Consider the following 15077-nt stretch of genomic DNA (forward strand, 5'->3'; position numbering starts at 1 on the left):
TACTTTGGGCTCAGCCATAGGAAAGGAGCGTGGCCCGTTCCCAGCATTGCTCCTCTACCTGTAGACACTGCTGGGTCCTAAAGCCCTTCTGTCTGTTGGCAATCACCAAGAGCTAGATTGTGCCTTTGGGCACAGGGATAGTGTGGAAACCGAGCCAGGCCAGGAGCAGCCCAAGAGCCGTGGTGTCTCTGAGATACCTCTGGAGTCCCAGTCCTCTCCCTATTCCCATCTTGCTCCCGCAGCACTCATAGACTCTAAGGCCAGAAGGGACCCTCATGATCATCTCGTCTGACCTCCTGCACCTCGCAGGCCGCAGAACCTCACCCACCCACTCCTGTGACAGACCCCTGACCTCTGGCTGAGTTACTGAAGTCCTCAAACCATGGTTTAAAAACTCCAAGTTACAGAGAATCCACCGTTTACTCTGGGTCTAATTTACTAGCCGTAAATTAACAGCTCCCAGCTCAGCTGCATTGGCCAGAGAGCAGGCACCACCCATTCCCTGCCTCGCCCCCTGCACCTGCTCTGGGGTAGGAGTAAGGGCACACACGGCCCTGCTCGCTCTCGCACGCCCAGCCCTCGGGGCCAGGGAGGGAGCCTGTGAAGAGGTGAAAGGGGAGCGCCTGCTCCCTGGCATAGGGCTAGAGTCTGTGAAACCCCGGCCCTCACGCAGCGCTGTAAATGGGCCCCACGCTGCAGCGCCCGGCAGACAGCGGGTCCCTGCTCTGAAGCGCTGGGAGCCAGGAGTCACTGGGGCGGGACAGCAAAGGGGGAGCGAGATCCAGCTCGCATGCGGACAGCCCGGCGGGAACCTGGTGGGAGTGACCTTCGCTTTGCCATGGGAATGAACCGGGGGCACCTCCCCCAGGCAGACACGCCTGCCTCCTCCACCCCACCCCCGGGGGAGCTTTACCCTCAAGGCAGAGCATTGGCTTAATCACATCTAGCTCCGACAGAGGTCCCAGGGCCCTTCCTTTGGACCGTTCCCAGCCCGTCCTGCAAGGAGACGTCCCTCTGGGTGCAGAACGCCGGTTCCATCAGAGAGGGGCCCTGTCCCAGACCCCTCCACCACCCCCAAGGCCTGGCTCTCCACGCCCTTTGTGCTCCGGGCTCCCAGGGAGTGCCCTGCTCATCTGCCCTTTGCCGCTCATTCCCCTGGGCTCTCCTGCAATTTAAACAAACGCCAGGGGAGAGGACGTGCCACCTGCACCCTCCCAGGCCTGGGGAAATCACTGCGGTTACACAATTGCTAAGCCCCTGCCTAGCCTGGAGGTTATTAATTAACCCCTGGATACTGACTGCAATGCACTGAAGCCTATCCCGGACTGCGGGGGAAGCACTCGGGCACATGTGCATCTTTGACCCCAGGGTACTGACAGCAAGACACTTTCCAAGGCATATGCGTGGGACCCCCTAAACCTCACCTGTATCTGAACCCCTCACCCCTCAAATCCATCTCTCTTGGAAACATACAACATGCTGTCATGGGCAAACATGCACCCCGAGGAAAGGGTGACACATTTTCCTTTCTCCCCTTGACCCAGAGAGGCTGGTAAATTAATCACAAAGACCAGGAAAGAGTGAAATAGACGAGGAGCGATCCAGGCCGCTCGCTGCCTCTGTAGCGTGTTTTGTTTCACACAAGAACGGTCACAGGACAGGAAAGGGGAAAAGCGAGATCTCGTCTGAGTCTAATTTCCCCTGACACTGCAGATAATATGCACAGTTCAGCTCCTCCTCCTCGAGTCGCTGCATTGAATACAGGGACTAATGAGACCTAATCTGCTTCCAAATATTTCCTGAGCCGTAACATTCGGAAGTGGGTTCTGAGGGTGGTTGGATTGGGGTTTCGCCTTGGCAGGTCATGAACACGGGAGAGCCAATTGTGAAATACCGACTGTGCTTTCAAACCGCTTCCCACTCAACTCCAGGGCTGCCTGGGAGAGAATGCTGAACATAGACAGGATTTCGGTTTAGTCTCATCCCGACTAAACATCTTACTTTAGACAACTCCATGTCTGGAGGCTTCTTCGTGACAAGATGTTTTGCTTTAGAGAGCCAAAGGATGGGATGCGTTTCTGCAGCAGACAGATGACCTGTGCCCCTTTAAGGTTGGAATGTCACCCGGGAGGTAATAAAAAGTGGTGTTTATTAACATCCATCTGGAGCACAGTTTGTACGTTGTTCTGGACCTGAACCCCAATTCTTGGCATTCCCCCCAAGTAGTCATAGGTCGGTTACAGGCTGCATTGACTCTGACAACATGCTTTGGAGTTTCTTTGAAATTACAGGGTGTAGGGGAAAAAAAACCCTCAGCAGTTAAATGAGATTTATGTAATTAGGATTTGCACTGTCTTTCTATAGACTGGGGAAATTTCCCACTTGGCTACCAAGGTCTAGACAGGTGTCCAATCAATTAGGGAATTAGATGAACATTGATTTTCCCGATCAGTCCTAGTGCCCAGGGAAATCAGATGACGGCTAGGAACCATCTGTCAACCTTGGATGTAGCCAAATTTACTTAGCAGATAAGTCCAAAAAAATTCCACTGAGATCTCTAGCACATGAAAGAGCCGCATCTCACGGCTTTGATGTAATTACCATGAAACAGGACTGTTTAGCCAATAGGATCACACTATGCAAATAGCTGAGAGTCAGTTTCATGCTGAGTGGCTGAATCCCCTGGCAAAGACAGAATTCTAGGACCGGGAAGAAAAAACAATTTGTTATTTACTGCTTGGAAGTGAAATTGAAAAGGCTAAAAAAAGATCCTCTACCTTAACCAGGGCCTGGGGAAGTTCTGCAATACGGGGGTTAGGAAAACCTGCTGCAGTTTTGATCTGCATTTGGCTCCGTCCCAAAGCTCTAATCTCAAAGTGCAAAACTCTGTCAAAATCGCCAGGTTTCGTATCAAAACTAGAAGAGCACAAAAATAATGGAGGAAAAAATGTGATATTTGCAATAGCTTTCTATGGACAAAGGCCAGTTGTTTATCTGTGAGTAGATTCATTCTACAGGAAACGTCAAACCTGCAGGTTTTGAGGTTTACAAATTCTGCTGTGATTCTCTCACACGGCCCTAGAATCATGAACCACGCAGAACTGACAATGACACAGGTCTTGATTCTGCTCTCACTTATACCTCCATGCATCTGATGAAGTGGGTTTTAGCCCACGAAAGCTTATGCCCAAATAAATGTGTTAGTCTCTAAGGTGCCACAAGTACTCCTTGTTCTTTTTACTTATACCTATGTAATTCAGGAGTAACTAACCCCGCTGACATCAGAAGAGCTACACTGGTGCTTTATAACACTCCAGCAGCCAGCCCTCGCGTTGCCAAAGGAGAGCGTCACTGAATACCCTGCAGGGAGAAATTCACAGGGTCCGGATCAGGGACAGGGAATGAGAGCCTTTCCTCTCTAGACGCAGGCCAGTGGCAGAGTGGCCAAGAGCCATTCTCGTCAGATTTTGGGTAGGACGATCTGGACGGTCTCAGCCCAGTTCTTATCTGTGCCATCACCGCTACAACATGCTCCCCTTGTTGGATGTTGTCACAGGTTCAGGGTAATTGCTCCTGTATTTCCCCTCCGGGATCCCACGAGGGCACCCACTTAAAGTTTCCGGCTCTCAGTTCTCTGGGCCGAGACCCGCGTCTCTCTCCACCCGACCAGGTAGCCAAACACTGCAGGAATCTGGAAACGCTACCCGGACAGGCAACTTCAGTCAAAAAAGTGAACAGAACGCTGGGAGTAATTAAGAATGGTGAGCTGAGAACAAGCCCATATAATGGATGTGAATCCATAAATCAGTTGCAGGTTTGCTCTGAGCTAGGTTTAGGGTCACAAGATGGAACAGCCCTCCTGCACCATGGTCCAAGAGCTTAGTTTGAACCAACAACCTTCAGCACCAAACCACAGACTTGAGCTAGAGGAGTAACTCCATTATCTGGTGCCAGTAGTAAGCGCTTATCCTCTGTGGATGCACAACACCCACATTGCCAGGGCGCCCAGCCCAAGTGTGGCTTTATAACCACTCGCAAAACTGGGTGAGGTCTGCACGTTTACAGGCTCCTGCACACAAATTTTGTACGTCTCTCTTTGCAACACCAGATCTCTAAGCAAGGTCAAATGTTACCAAACACACACCCAGGAGGGGAGAGGAAACTATCTGTCTACAAGATTTTAATGTTTGTGGGTTTAAACCGGTTTGTGATTATATTAATGTGTGGTCAGTCAGGTATTTTTAACAAAACAACCCAGCAAGACAATCTGGTCTCCTGGTTGTGACTGAATCAAAAAGCCAATTGATTCGTGCTCTGCAGATTCCTGTGATCTCACCAGAGACCTCCCTAGGGTGCACATATAGACCACAGTCACCTGCGCCACCATCCTACTCCTCCACCTCCTGTCCCCCCTCCGTGTAAGACATCAAGGCAGCCTGAAGCCCTGAATGGGCACACCCCGCCTCTCAGTGGTGTCAGGGCACGGTGCCAAGCTGGGAGGCCAGGCCAAAGCGGGTTGTAATCACCTGAGAGCCATGAGGTCAGTTTGCCCTGGCATTAACCCTGGTGCTTGGCCTTGGTCATTGGAGCCAGATGCCCTGCCGCAGCAAGACCTGACCATTACCGATTCCGGGGTACAACATACCTGCTCCTTCCAGCAGAGCTCCGACTGTACTCTCCCCGCACATAGCCAGAGAGAGAAGAGGGGTTTCTGCCGATGACTCCCGCCAGCAGTAATGGGACTAGATGATCATAAAGGGTCCCTTTTAGCGTTCGCATCTAAAACATCCCAGACGCAAACTGCCACCACAAAGATTAATGCTTTGCGTTTCCACAGCACTGCCACCGCAAGATGGCAAAGGGCTGTTATGACAAACATGGAGCCTCCCAGCCCCCTACTGGGAGGCCAGTGTCATTGTTCCCATTTCATAGATGGGGAAACTGAGGCAAGGGGAGGCGTAACTTGCCCAAGGCCACAGAGTAAGGTCAATGGCAGGGCTGTGACTAGAATCCAGCAGCTGTGATGCCCTGTCTGTGGCCTAACCATTAGGCATGCTTCCCCTCTCAGGTCTATCTCCTCTCTCTGCATCCATCCAGGAACACATCTGAGGAGGCCAAGCCAAACACTGTACCTGGGACACGCAAAGCATCAAGCAAGTGACAAATTACGTGCCAACGCCCAACCGTAACTCAGACCTAGTTCCTTGGTTATTTCCTTGGACAGCATATTATGAACACATATGAAATGGGGCGCATGAGTTCATATCAACTAGACGTGCAAATTGGATGGGAGACACCCGTATTCCTGATAAGGTGAGCCACGCTGAGCAGTCCTGCCACTCTATACTGCTTCTCTGGCTCACTTATTGGATGTGGAGAATCTGGGAGTGTAGTTTGAAGATAATACTGGTCCTCAAGTTAACTAATGTAGCAGTGGGAGGTTGGGATTATTAAGGGTGATTTTCAGTCCTCTGATGTGTGCACTGAACATAAGAACGGCCAGACTGGGTCAGACCAAAGGTCCATCTAGCCCAGTATCCTGTCTTCTGAAAGTGGCCAATGCCAGGTGCTCCAGAGGGAATGAACAGAACAGGGAATCTTCCAGTGATCCAGCCCCTGTCGCCCATTCCCAGCTTCTGGCAAACAGAGGCTAGGGACACCATCCCTGCCCATCCTAGCTAATAGCCACTGATGGATCTATCCTCCATGAATTTATCTAGTTCTTTTTTGAACCCTGATATGGTCTTGGCCTTCACAACATCCTCCGGCAAGGAGTTCCACGGGTTGACTGTGTGTTGTGTGAAGAAATACTTCCTTTTGTTTGTTTTAAGCCTGCTGCCTATTAATTTCATTGGGTGACCCCTAGTTCTTGTGTTATGAGAAGGAGTAAATTACACTTCCTTATTTACTTTCTCCAGACCAGTCATGATTTTATAGACCTCAATCATATTTCCCCCCTTAGCCGTCTCTTTTCCAAGCTGACAAGTCCCAGTCTTATTAACCTCTCCTCATACAGAACCCGTTCTATACCCCTAATCGTTTTTGTTGCCCTTTTCTGGACCTTTTCCAATTCCAAAATATTTTTTTGAGCTGGGGCGACCACATCTGCATGCAGTATTCAAGATGTGGGCATACCATGGATTTATATAGAGGCAACATGATATTTTCTGTCCTATTCTGTCTAACCCTTTCTTATTTATTCCCAGCATTCTGTTCGCTGTTTTGACTGAAGCTGCCTGTCGGTTGAATTGAAAGGGAGCGTGGGGGAGTGAGTGGTCTGTCTGTGTCCCGATGCTAGTGAGCCTGACGATTGAGATTAGGTTGGGTGTGGATGTTGCCTAGCCTCAGAGAATTGCAAATTTTAAAGCCAGCAGGGACCGTTGTGATCATCTAGTCTGACCTGCATCACACAGGCCCTAATTCCTGTCTGAACTAGAGCGGCTGTTTAAAAAAAAATCCACTCACAATTGAAAAATTGCCAGTGATGGAGATACGATAACGCTCGACTTCAGTAAGACTTTTGATACTGTCTCACGTGACTTTCTCTTGAGCAGACTAGGGAAATACAACCTAGATGGAGCTACTATAAGGTGGGTACACAACTGGTTGGAAAATCATACTCAGAGAGAAGTTATCAATAGTCCAGGCCAGGCTGGAAGGGCATAACGAGTGGGGTCCCACAGGGATCTATTCTGGGTCTGGTTCTATTCAATATCTCCAGAAATGATTGGGATAATGGCATAGAGAGTCCACTGATAAAGTCTGTGGATAATACCAACAAACATGATTAAAGATCTAGAAAACACGACCTACAAGGGAAGATTGAAAAAGTTGGGTTTGTTTAGTCTGGAGAAGAGAACATTGAGGCGGGACATGATAACGGTCTTTAAGTATGTACAAAGAGGAGGGTGGTAAATTGTTCTCCTTATCCACCGAGGACAGGACAAGAAGCAATGGGCTTAAATTGCAGCAAGGGAGATTTAGGTTAGACAGTAGGAAAAACTTCCTGTTGGGGTAGCTAAGCACTGGAATAAATTGCTGAGGTAGGTTGTGGAATCTCTGTCAAGGGAGGTTTCTAAGAGCAGGTTAGACAAACCCGTGGCAGGGATGGTCTAGATCAGCAGTTCTCAAATGGTGGGTCGGGACCCCATGTTAACGAGGTTAGCAGGTCTGGTCAGGTTTAGACTTGCTGGGGCCGTCGTTGAAGCCTGAGCACCACCGCCCGGGGCCGAAGCCCGAGGGCTTTAGCCCTGGGCGTCGGGACTCAGATTATAGGCCCCTGCCTTTGAGCTTCGGCTTTGTTCCCCCCCCACACACACAACACGGGGCTCGGGCTGGTTCAGGCTTCGGTCCCCCCTCCTGGGGCCATGTCGTAATTTTTATTATCAAAAGGAGGTCACGATGCAATGAAATTTGAGAGATAATACTTAGTCCTGCCTCAGGGCAGGGGACTGGACTAGATTGTCTACTGAGGTCCCTTCCACTCCGATGATTCTATGAACCCACCACAACCCCTTGGTAAATCGTTCCAATGGTTAATTACCCTTCAATTGGCCTTAGCTTCTACTCCTAGTCATTAGACTTTGTTCTGCCTTTGCCAGTAGCTTGAAGGGCCCCCTAATATCAGAGATCTTCCCCCCTGCCTAGGAACACACAGACCCTGATTCAGTCACCGCTCTGAGCCTTCCCTTCCATGAGCTAAACAGACCGAGCTCCTGAATTCTTTCATTGTAAGGCAGGTTTTCCAGACCTGCGCTCCTGATTCCTGTTTAATGCTCGCGGTGTTCTGAGCAAATGCTCTCGAGCGCTAAATTAACCCAGTTTTCCATGTGTGACTCCACAGGCTTTGCAAACAGATCTTCAGCGAGGCCTGAATTTCAGCCTCTGACCGGGTCGCATTTAGCAACAGCTTATAAAACTCGGTCTCCTTTACAAAAATAGGAGAGTCCTGGAAAGGGGCTGTTGGAGCCCAGCTGGGCACATGTCATTTTCCAAGGCAGGAAAGCTGCCCTCTGACTCTCCATCACACGCAGCATCACGGTGAGCGGCTCAAATATTTACCGCCTGACGGCGTGATGGGAGCCAGTTTACGGTTTAGCTGGAACTCTCGGCCCTCGGCTGGTTATTTCTGGGCGGCCAGTTTGGAACATGCCCAGGCTGCCCCCCATTTCCCCATAAGCCAGTGCCCACTGCTTTCAGGTCCCCTGCAAGCGCCTGTGTTACAGCTGCAGGGTGTGTGTGTGGGGGGGGGAATGGCTGGACCTGCTCCGATGAGAATCAGCCACCGCCATCACCCTAAACTCTGTCTTTCACCCTAGCGAGCTTTACACATTGTATACAGGCAGCAAGCCTGAAATGCGGCCCGCTCTGGGGTGGAGGGACCCTGCTGCACAGAACTCGGTTTCTCTGACACAAGGCTGAGCCAACCCTCCCATGTGGCTGTCAGGTCCTTACCCATTATCATGGCATCCAACCACGTTACAATCGCTAACCCTTTCTCCTGTACTAACCTTCCTAGGCAGGGAAACTGGCTTTAGGACCTTCCAAACCTGCTTCTCAGCTCTCTAAGCAGCCCGCTCCGGGGGTACGCAATGCTCTCCAGTGTCTCTAAGCAGGGGTGAAGATACGGCAGCGCCATCAGCGGCTACAGGGGGCTGCCAGGCGGGCACTCAGAAATCCCCGTGAGCGAAGATGCAATCAGAGAAGCTTCCACGCTGTTCTCCTGACCTTGGTTCTGTCCCTTGGAATCCATCCATCCACCTACTCCTGCTGCGCTGGGCGCAGGATCAATCTCTCTCTGTCCCCATAGTACTCAGGCACGGAACAGACTCACTCCCAATCCCCGTCCCGGAGCTGGCAGCCTGCCACGTGCTCCCCTGCGCACCAGGAAGGATGTATCCCGGCAGGCAGGGTGGCTAGCAGCATCCTTGCTCACCGCTGCCCAGTGGCACACAGGCTGGGCTGATTGGGAGGGACAGCGGCTGGCCTGGGGGGACGGGGAGGCAGCTCCTCATGCGGCTGATCTTGCACAAGTCCCTGGGGACACGCACTGCACCGAGGGGACAACATCCTTGGCACAGGGATGGGGGAAGCCCTGGATCTGTGCTGGGGGCTCCCTCTTCAGGATCCTGCCACAGGCAGACTGAGCAGGGGGGTTGGGACAGACAGGGAGGGGCTGGTTGGAGGGGATTTCTCACCTCTCAGCCCCTTCCCCACCTTGTCCCACAAAACTATCCCTTGCCCCCTCCCCCTCTCTGCTCCCAAACCCTCTCCCCCATCCCGGCTGCCTCCCTTGCTGTCCCCAATTCTGTATCTGAATTCAATGCTGTGTCTATACCAGGGCAGGTTCTCTGGCCTCCGTTAGACAGGGAGGCTCAGAACAGGGGGTCCCTTCCGGACTTGGGATCTGTGAATCTGCCTGTCTCTCCTCAACCTCCCGACTTTCAGCGCTCCCAGTTCACTGGGTCCATTCCTGGCCAGCTGCCTCCCCAGTGCCGTTAGCCCCGGGCTAGATACTCCCACCTCGCCCGGGGCTGCCAGGAGACAAAAGGGCCCCTGGTGCCTGGCAGGGGCTGCCGTACCCGGGCGCAGAACTCACCTTTCATGGTCCTCTCGCAGGGGTCCAAGCAAGTGGGTTCTGGGACGAGGAACGCACGGGAAGGGAGGCTGGTCAGCCCCTGGATGGGAAAGGCCCCACAGCCCCCTCCCTGCCGACACTTCCCCCGCTTAGCGCTCTGCACCGGGGTCGCCTCTCCTCGCGGGCATCCCCGTCTGGCCTGCTGGGCTTCAACGAGCCGAGTGCATGATCCTGGCTCCTCCCGGCTCCCCTTTTCCTCTCTCCCTCTCGCTCCTTGGTCGGGAGCCCAGATCAACTTCCTCGCTATTTCAAAACCACCCTGAGCAGTGGGTCTCCCCTGGCAGCCTCCACTCCTCCCATGGCCGCGGCCTGGGGTGAGCCGGCCTTGGAGTTCTCTCCGCCCGAGCTCGCCCGCCCGCCGGAATACAACACACAAAGTATGTGCTGGAGAAGACAGGCTGCTCCCCGCTCCCTCCCGCCAGCCCTAATTGCTAACAAATGTCCAGGCTCCAGCAAAGAGCGGGGACTCTGCCGGGTGGGAGGAACGGGGCGGGGGGAGCAGAGGGCAGCTGGGGTGGGGAAGGGGCCTCCCCAGAGCTGGGGTTTCACTAGCTGCAAAATTCGGTTGGCTCTGAGCATCTACAAAACTCCAGGAGTGTTTGGAGCTGGGGGGCTGGGTCTGCCTGTCTATAGAAATCGGGGGCAGTTGGGATCCAGTTCAGACCCAAATTCAGGGGGGAGGGAGCTGGGTTAGTGATGCTGGTCCTGCCAATCACTGGCTTGGGGAGAGCTGGCACCTGGCTTGGGGAGAGCAGGTTTCCTGAGCTGGGTTCCTGGGTCAGTCCATTTACAGAAATAGGGGCCAACGGGGCATTTGGGGGAACGATGTTCCGATCTGGGGTGCTGGGTCGGTCGGCCACAGAGACGGGGAAAGCGGAACCACGTTAACCCTTTCGCTGCTGCTGCTGCAGCGTGTGGTCAGCACGTGAGCAGAGGGGCTGGCACGCAGAGAAAGGGCAGCTTCAGTTCCTCACCCACTAAGCGGCTCCCACATGTGCTGTTCTAGCCAGTGGAGCACAGTCACCGGCGTTTAGCAATGGCTTTTTGGGGAACTGGCACCCAAATCAGTTTGGAAGTGGTTCCCAGTGTCTTGTAGACACAACAAATCCTGCATCTTGGCAGGGGGATTGACTACATGACCCCTGCGGTCCCTTCTAACCCTGTGGTTCCAGGTTTCTAGGATTCCCTGCTCTGAGCAATCCCCCGTCTGGAGTGTCTCACCAAGACCCTGCCAATACTTGCTGGGGATGGTGACGGAATCCAAGGGTGCATCTAAAAATGGGCTCTTCTGGTTGCAAAGGGACCCCCCCCCAGTAATTACAGTCTGTAGCAACTCGTGACAAGTGCACAAAGCACAGGAAGAAGACTGCAGGGCGATGTGGTTATTTCCTGGGGGGTCTAAGTTAAGTCCCGGCGCATTTCACGAGGCAGAGCCGGTCCGTTGACGGCAGCTTGGGCCGGCGAGTGCACCGTGGCCACGGGAAACGGTCGGATTTGGAGGCACTCTGGCGGTGACTTTGACCCCAGATGGCACAGCCACCAACGCTCCTGGTGTATTGCAGCAACAGCAAGGGATTCTGGGCAGGGGCCCACAGAATTCAGGGCAATGGGGACTTGGGCAGCTTGCGGGACGCGGTGGGACCAGGCTGAGAACTCCAGGGGGTGTCTCAGGTAGCAATCCCCCATGGCGGTGAAGAGCTAGGCCTGGGCTGTCATGACTCTACCAGGGGTGCTGGGCACAGAGAAACCTGGTGGCTCTCTCTGACTCATGATACGTGCTGCCTGGTGTCACCGTGCAGGGTCTCCCTAAGCCCTGGCCTGGACTCCACAGTCAGGGAACCCTAAACTTCCTATTTGGGGGGCTGGTGTCTCTGGGCCTGCACCTTGGGCACAGCGAGCCCTCCTTGCTCTGGGCAGGGTCCCAGTGGACGCCTGACCCCATTTGCCAGCGAGGAACGCCACACTAGCGGGGGTGATGGGAGCCAGGCAAAGAAGCGGATGCTGTTGCTGCATGCTTCTCTCTAGCCTTGGAGTCAGACCTGAGAAGGGCTGTGGGACCCCGTGCTGCCCTCTGCTGTGGGAAAGGGAAGCGAGAGCACAGAACGCAGCCTTCAAGTCCAGTGCTCCCTTGATGGCTCTGCAGACCGAAGGCCCCTGACGCAGCGTGGGCAGCACGGACCTCCGCACCGGAGGGACCCTGCTCTAGGGCTGAGCATGCGCCATGCCTGTGATGGTGCAATGGCTGGGCAGTTCAGCTCTGATCCTCAAAGGTATTTAGGCACATAACTCCCATTGATTTAGATCAGGGGTCAGCAACCTTTGGGAAGTGGTGTGCCAAGTCATTAATTTAAGGTTTCGCGTGCCAGTAAAAGGTTCCGCGTGCCAGACCGGCAGCGCGGGCAGAAGACAGAACCCCAGGCCGGCTGTGGGCCACCGCCGCCTGACAGCCAGGGTCCCGGCCGCCGGCCCCGCTCAGCCCACTGCCGGCCTGGGTTCTGTCCATCCAGGCCAGCAGCGGGACCCCGGCTGGCAAGGGGCCGGCGGCCAGAACCCCAGACCGGCAGTGGGCTAAGCAGCTGATCTGGGGTTCTGTAATCCAGGCTGGCAGCGGTCTGAGCGGGGCTGGCGGCTGGGACCCCGGCTGGCAGCAGCGTGCCATTAAAAATCAGTACGCGTGCCGCCTTTGGCACGTGTGCTGCAGGTTGCCGACCCCTGATTTAGATCATGGCATAGAGAGTACACTTATAAAGCGTGTGGACGATACCAAGCTGAGAGGGGTTGCAAGTGTTTCGGAGGACAGGATTAAAATTCAAAATGATCTGGACAAACTGGAGAAATGACCTGAAGTAAATAGGATGAAATTCAATAAGGAGAAATGCAAAGTACTCCACTTAGGAAGGAAGAAGCAGTTGCACACGTACACAATGGGAAATGACTGCCTAGGAAGGAGTACTGCAGAAAGGGGTCTGGGGGTCATAGTGGATCACAAGCTAAATATGAGTCAACAGTGTAACGCTGTTGCAAAAAAAGAAAACATCATTCTGGGATGTATTAGCAGGAGTGTTGTAAGCAAGACACAAGAAGTAATTCTTCTGCTCTACTCTGCGCTAATTAGGCATCAACTGGAGTATTGTGTCCAGTTCTGGGCGCCACATTTCAGGAAAGATGTGGAGAAACTGGAGAAAGTCCAGAGAAGAGCAACAAAAACGATGAAAGGTCTAGAAAACATGACCTGTGAGGGAAGATTGAAAAAATCTGGTTTATTTAGTCTGGAGAAGAGAAGACTGAGAGGGGACATGATAACAGTTTTCAAGTACATAAAAGGTTGTTACAAGGAGGAGAGAGAAAAATTGGTCTTCTTAATCTTTGAGGATAGGACAAGAAGCAATGGGCTTAAATTGCAGCATGGGGGGTTAGGTTGGATTTTAGGAAAAACTTCCTATCTGTCAGAGTGGTTAAGCACTGGAATAAATTACCTAGACGGGTTGTGGAAGCTCCATTGTTAGAGATTTTTAAGAGCAGGTCAGGAATGGTCTAGATAATACTTAGTCCTGCCATGAGTGCAGGGGACTGGACTAGAGACCCCTCGAGGTCCCTTCTAATCCTATGATTCTATAAATTAGGCACCTAAATACTGCTGAGGATATGGGCCTCAGACACCTCTCTTCTAGGGCCCGAACAAGACCCCACTGACTAATTTTGCCTGATCAATAGCTGCTGCATGATGCCCAAGCTGGACTGGATTTGAACCCATGACGTAGGGGCATGCTACCCCTACCGGCCCAGGGAGCCATCTCCCAAGAGATGCACGCTTAGCCAACCCCATGACCGAGATCCAGACGCAATCCCAAGCTCCCTCAGGAGCTAGGGGAGGCAAGTTGCGCTGGAGGAATCAATCCAGTTCTAGGTCATTATAGACAAAAGCCTGAGCCGGGGAGGTTACCAGCAGAGATTCATCCAAGCGTTCCCAGATTCCTGCAGTGTTTGGCCGGAACATGACTTGATCCCGTACCGCAAAGCACCATTATACACCACAGGCCTATACACAGGTGCCATCAGGCCTCACCCGTTTTATAACAAAAGCCCCACTCACATGTGGTATTTATGCTAGTTAGGGATGGGGTTAGACCCTATATATTCTCTTGGCCCAGTCGCTTCACTGCTAGGTTCTAACCCAGTTCACCAGCCCAAGGGCCAGGGCAATGTATAGGCCCCCTAATGGCACCCTCTAGTTAATATAAGTCTACGTGTGGGTGCAGGTTACATTATGAAATTTACCAACAGCCTCAAACACCCCGAGCCCTCCTGGTCTGGGAAGATGCCTGAAGCAGGCAGGGCTGAGGGTGGGGCAGGGAGAAAGGGCAGCAAGACTGGAAAAAGAAGTGGTGCAGCGGAGAGATGAGAAGGGTTAAAAAGCCACGTGTGCAGCCTCCGAGCATCTGCCAAGCACCCCCTGTCCGCAGCCCTGCCCAGAGTGACAGAAGGGGCAGTTTCCTGCAATCTGCTTGGAAAAACCTTATTGAACGACGTTTAAGTCTCTTTGGAGTCCATTGTGCTAAATACAAAGGGGGTGTTTTACTGTGGGCGAGGATCGTATGTAACCTTTCTGCAGGGGATCAATGGGACGGGAACTCTGGGAAGCATTCTGAACTTCAAAGGACTCGACAGTGACGAAAGGGACTCTGGGGACAAAGAGTATCAAATGCCTGGGGAAAGTCTAGCGGGAGGCGAATGCAAATGCAAACTTCCACCTCCGGTTATGCAAAAACTCAGGCTTTGAAGCTACCCCCTGAGCGGGGCGATTGTCTGAGGATTACCTGTTCCTAAAGATCAAAGGTCCAGGTGATATAAAGAAACAGGCCGAGCGGTCCAGCTAAACTGAGTTGAGGCTGTGGCAAACTTGCAAAACGCTGTGGTGGGGTTGGAAGGACTGACTCTTCCCAGAGCCCTGGTTGGAATTGGGGTGATCTTTGGTTAGCACATGTGTAGGTTCTTGGAGTCTTTTTACGATGTTTTCTTGGTAATGCTTTCACCTTAAGAATAAAGGCGCTTGCTTAGAAAGGACAGGGTGGTCCCGTCCTAACTGGGGGCAATTACACTCTTTATGGCCTCTGAAGAGAGAGCAAAGCGCAGACCCTGGGCTGTTCAGGCAGTCTGGCTTGCTGGGGATATCGCAGTGTAGGCAGGGAAGTGTGCACCCTGGGAAAACCCCGGTCAGGAGGGAGAGAGATGTGGGTCTCCACCCAAGAGAGGTGATGGCTGGGAATTAGAAGCCCAACAGTGGGTGCCTATAAGGGTGAAGTACAGGTGAAGTTATCCTGAACTGTGACTCAGATTCAGATTTTAAGGCCGGAAGGGACCATCATGACCATCTAGTGTGACCTCCTGCATGTTGCAGGCCAGAGAACCTCACCCCACCCACTCATGTGATAGACCCACA

General features: G+C 52.9%; 1 protein-coding gene across 3 annotated transcripts in view; it reads right to left on the reverse strand.

The window, feature by feature from the left end:
* SCARA3 (scavenger receptor class A member 3) overlaps nt 1–10077 on the reverse strand; it is a 34887-nt gene extending 24810 nt beyond the window's left edge. For 2 of the 3 annotated variants that reach the window (XM_034766811.1, XM_034766809.1), the window contains exon 1: nt 9599–10077. In XM_034766811.1, coding sequence (XP_034622702.1) covers nt 9599–9605 — 7 coding nt within the window. In that variant the 5' untranslated portion in view covers nt 9606–10077. Of the gene's footprint in view, nt 1–913; nt 1114–9598 lie in introns of those variants that run through there. The other variant, XM_034766808.1, reaches the window with a different exon arrangement.
* Nucleotides 10078–15077: the final 5000 nt, after the last annotated feature.

This window comes from Trachemys scripta, chromosome 3, assembly GCF_013100865.1.
Source record: "Trachemys scripta elegans isolate TJP31775 chromosome 3, CAS_Tse_1.0, whole genome shotgun sequence".
NCBI classification, from domain to species: Eukaryota; Metazoa; Chordata; order Testudines; family Emydidae; genus Trachemys; species Trachemys scripta.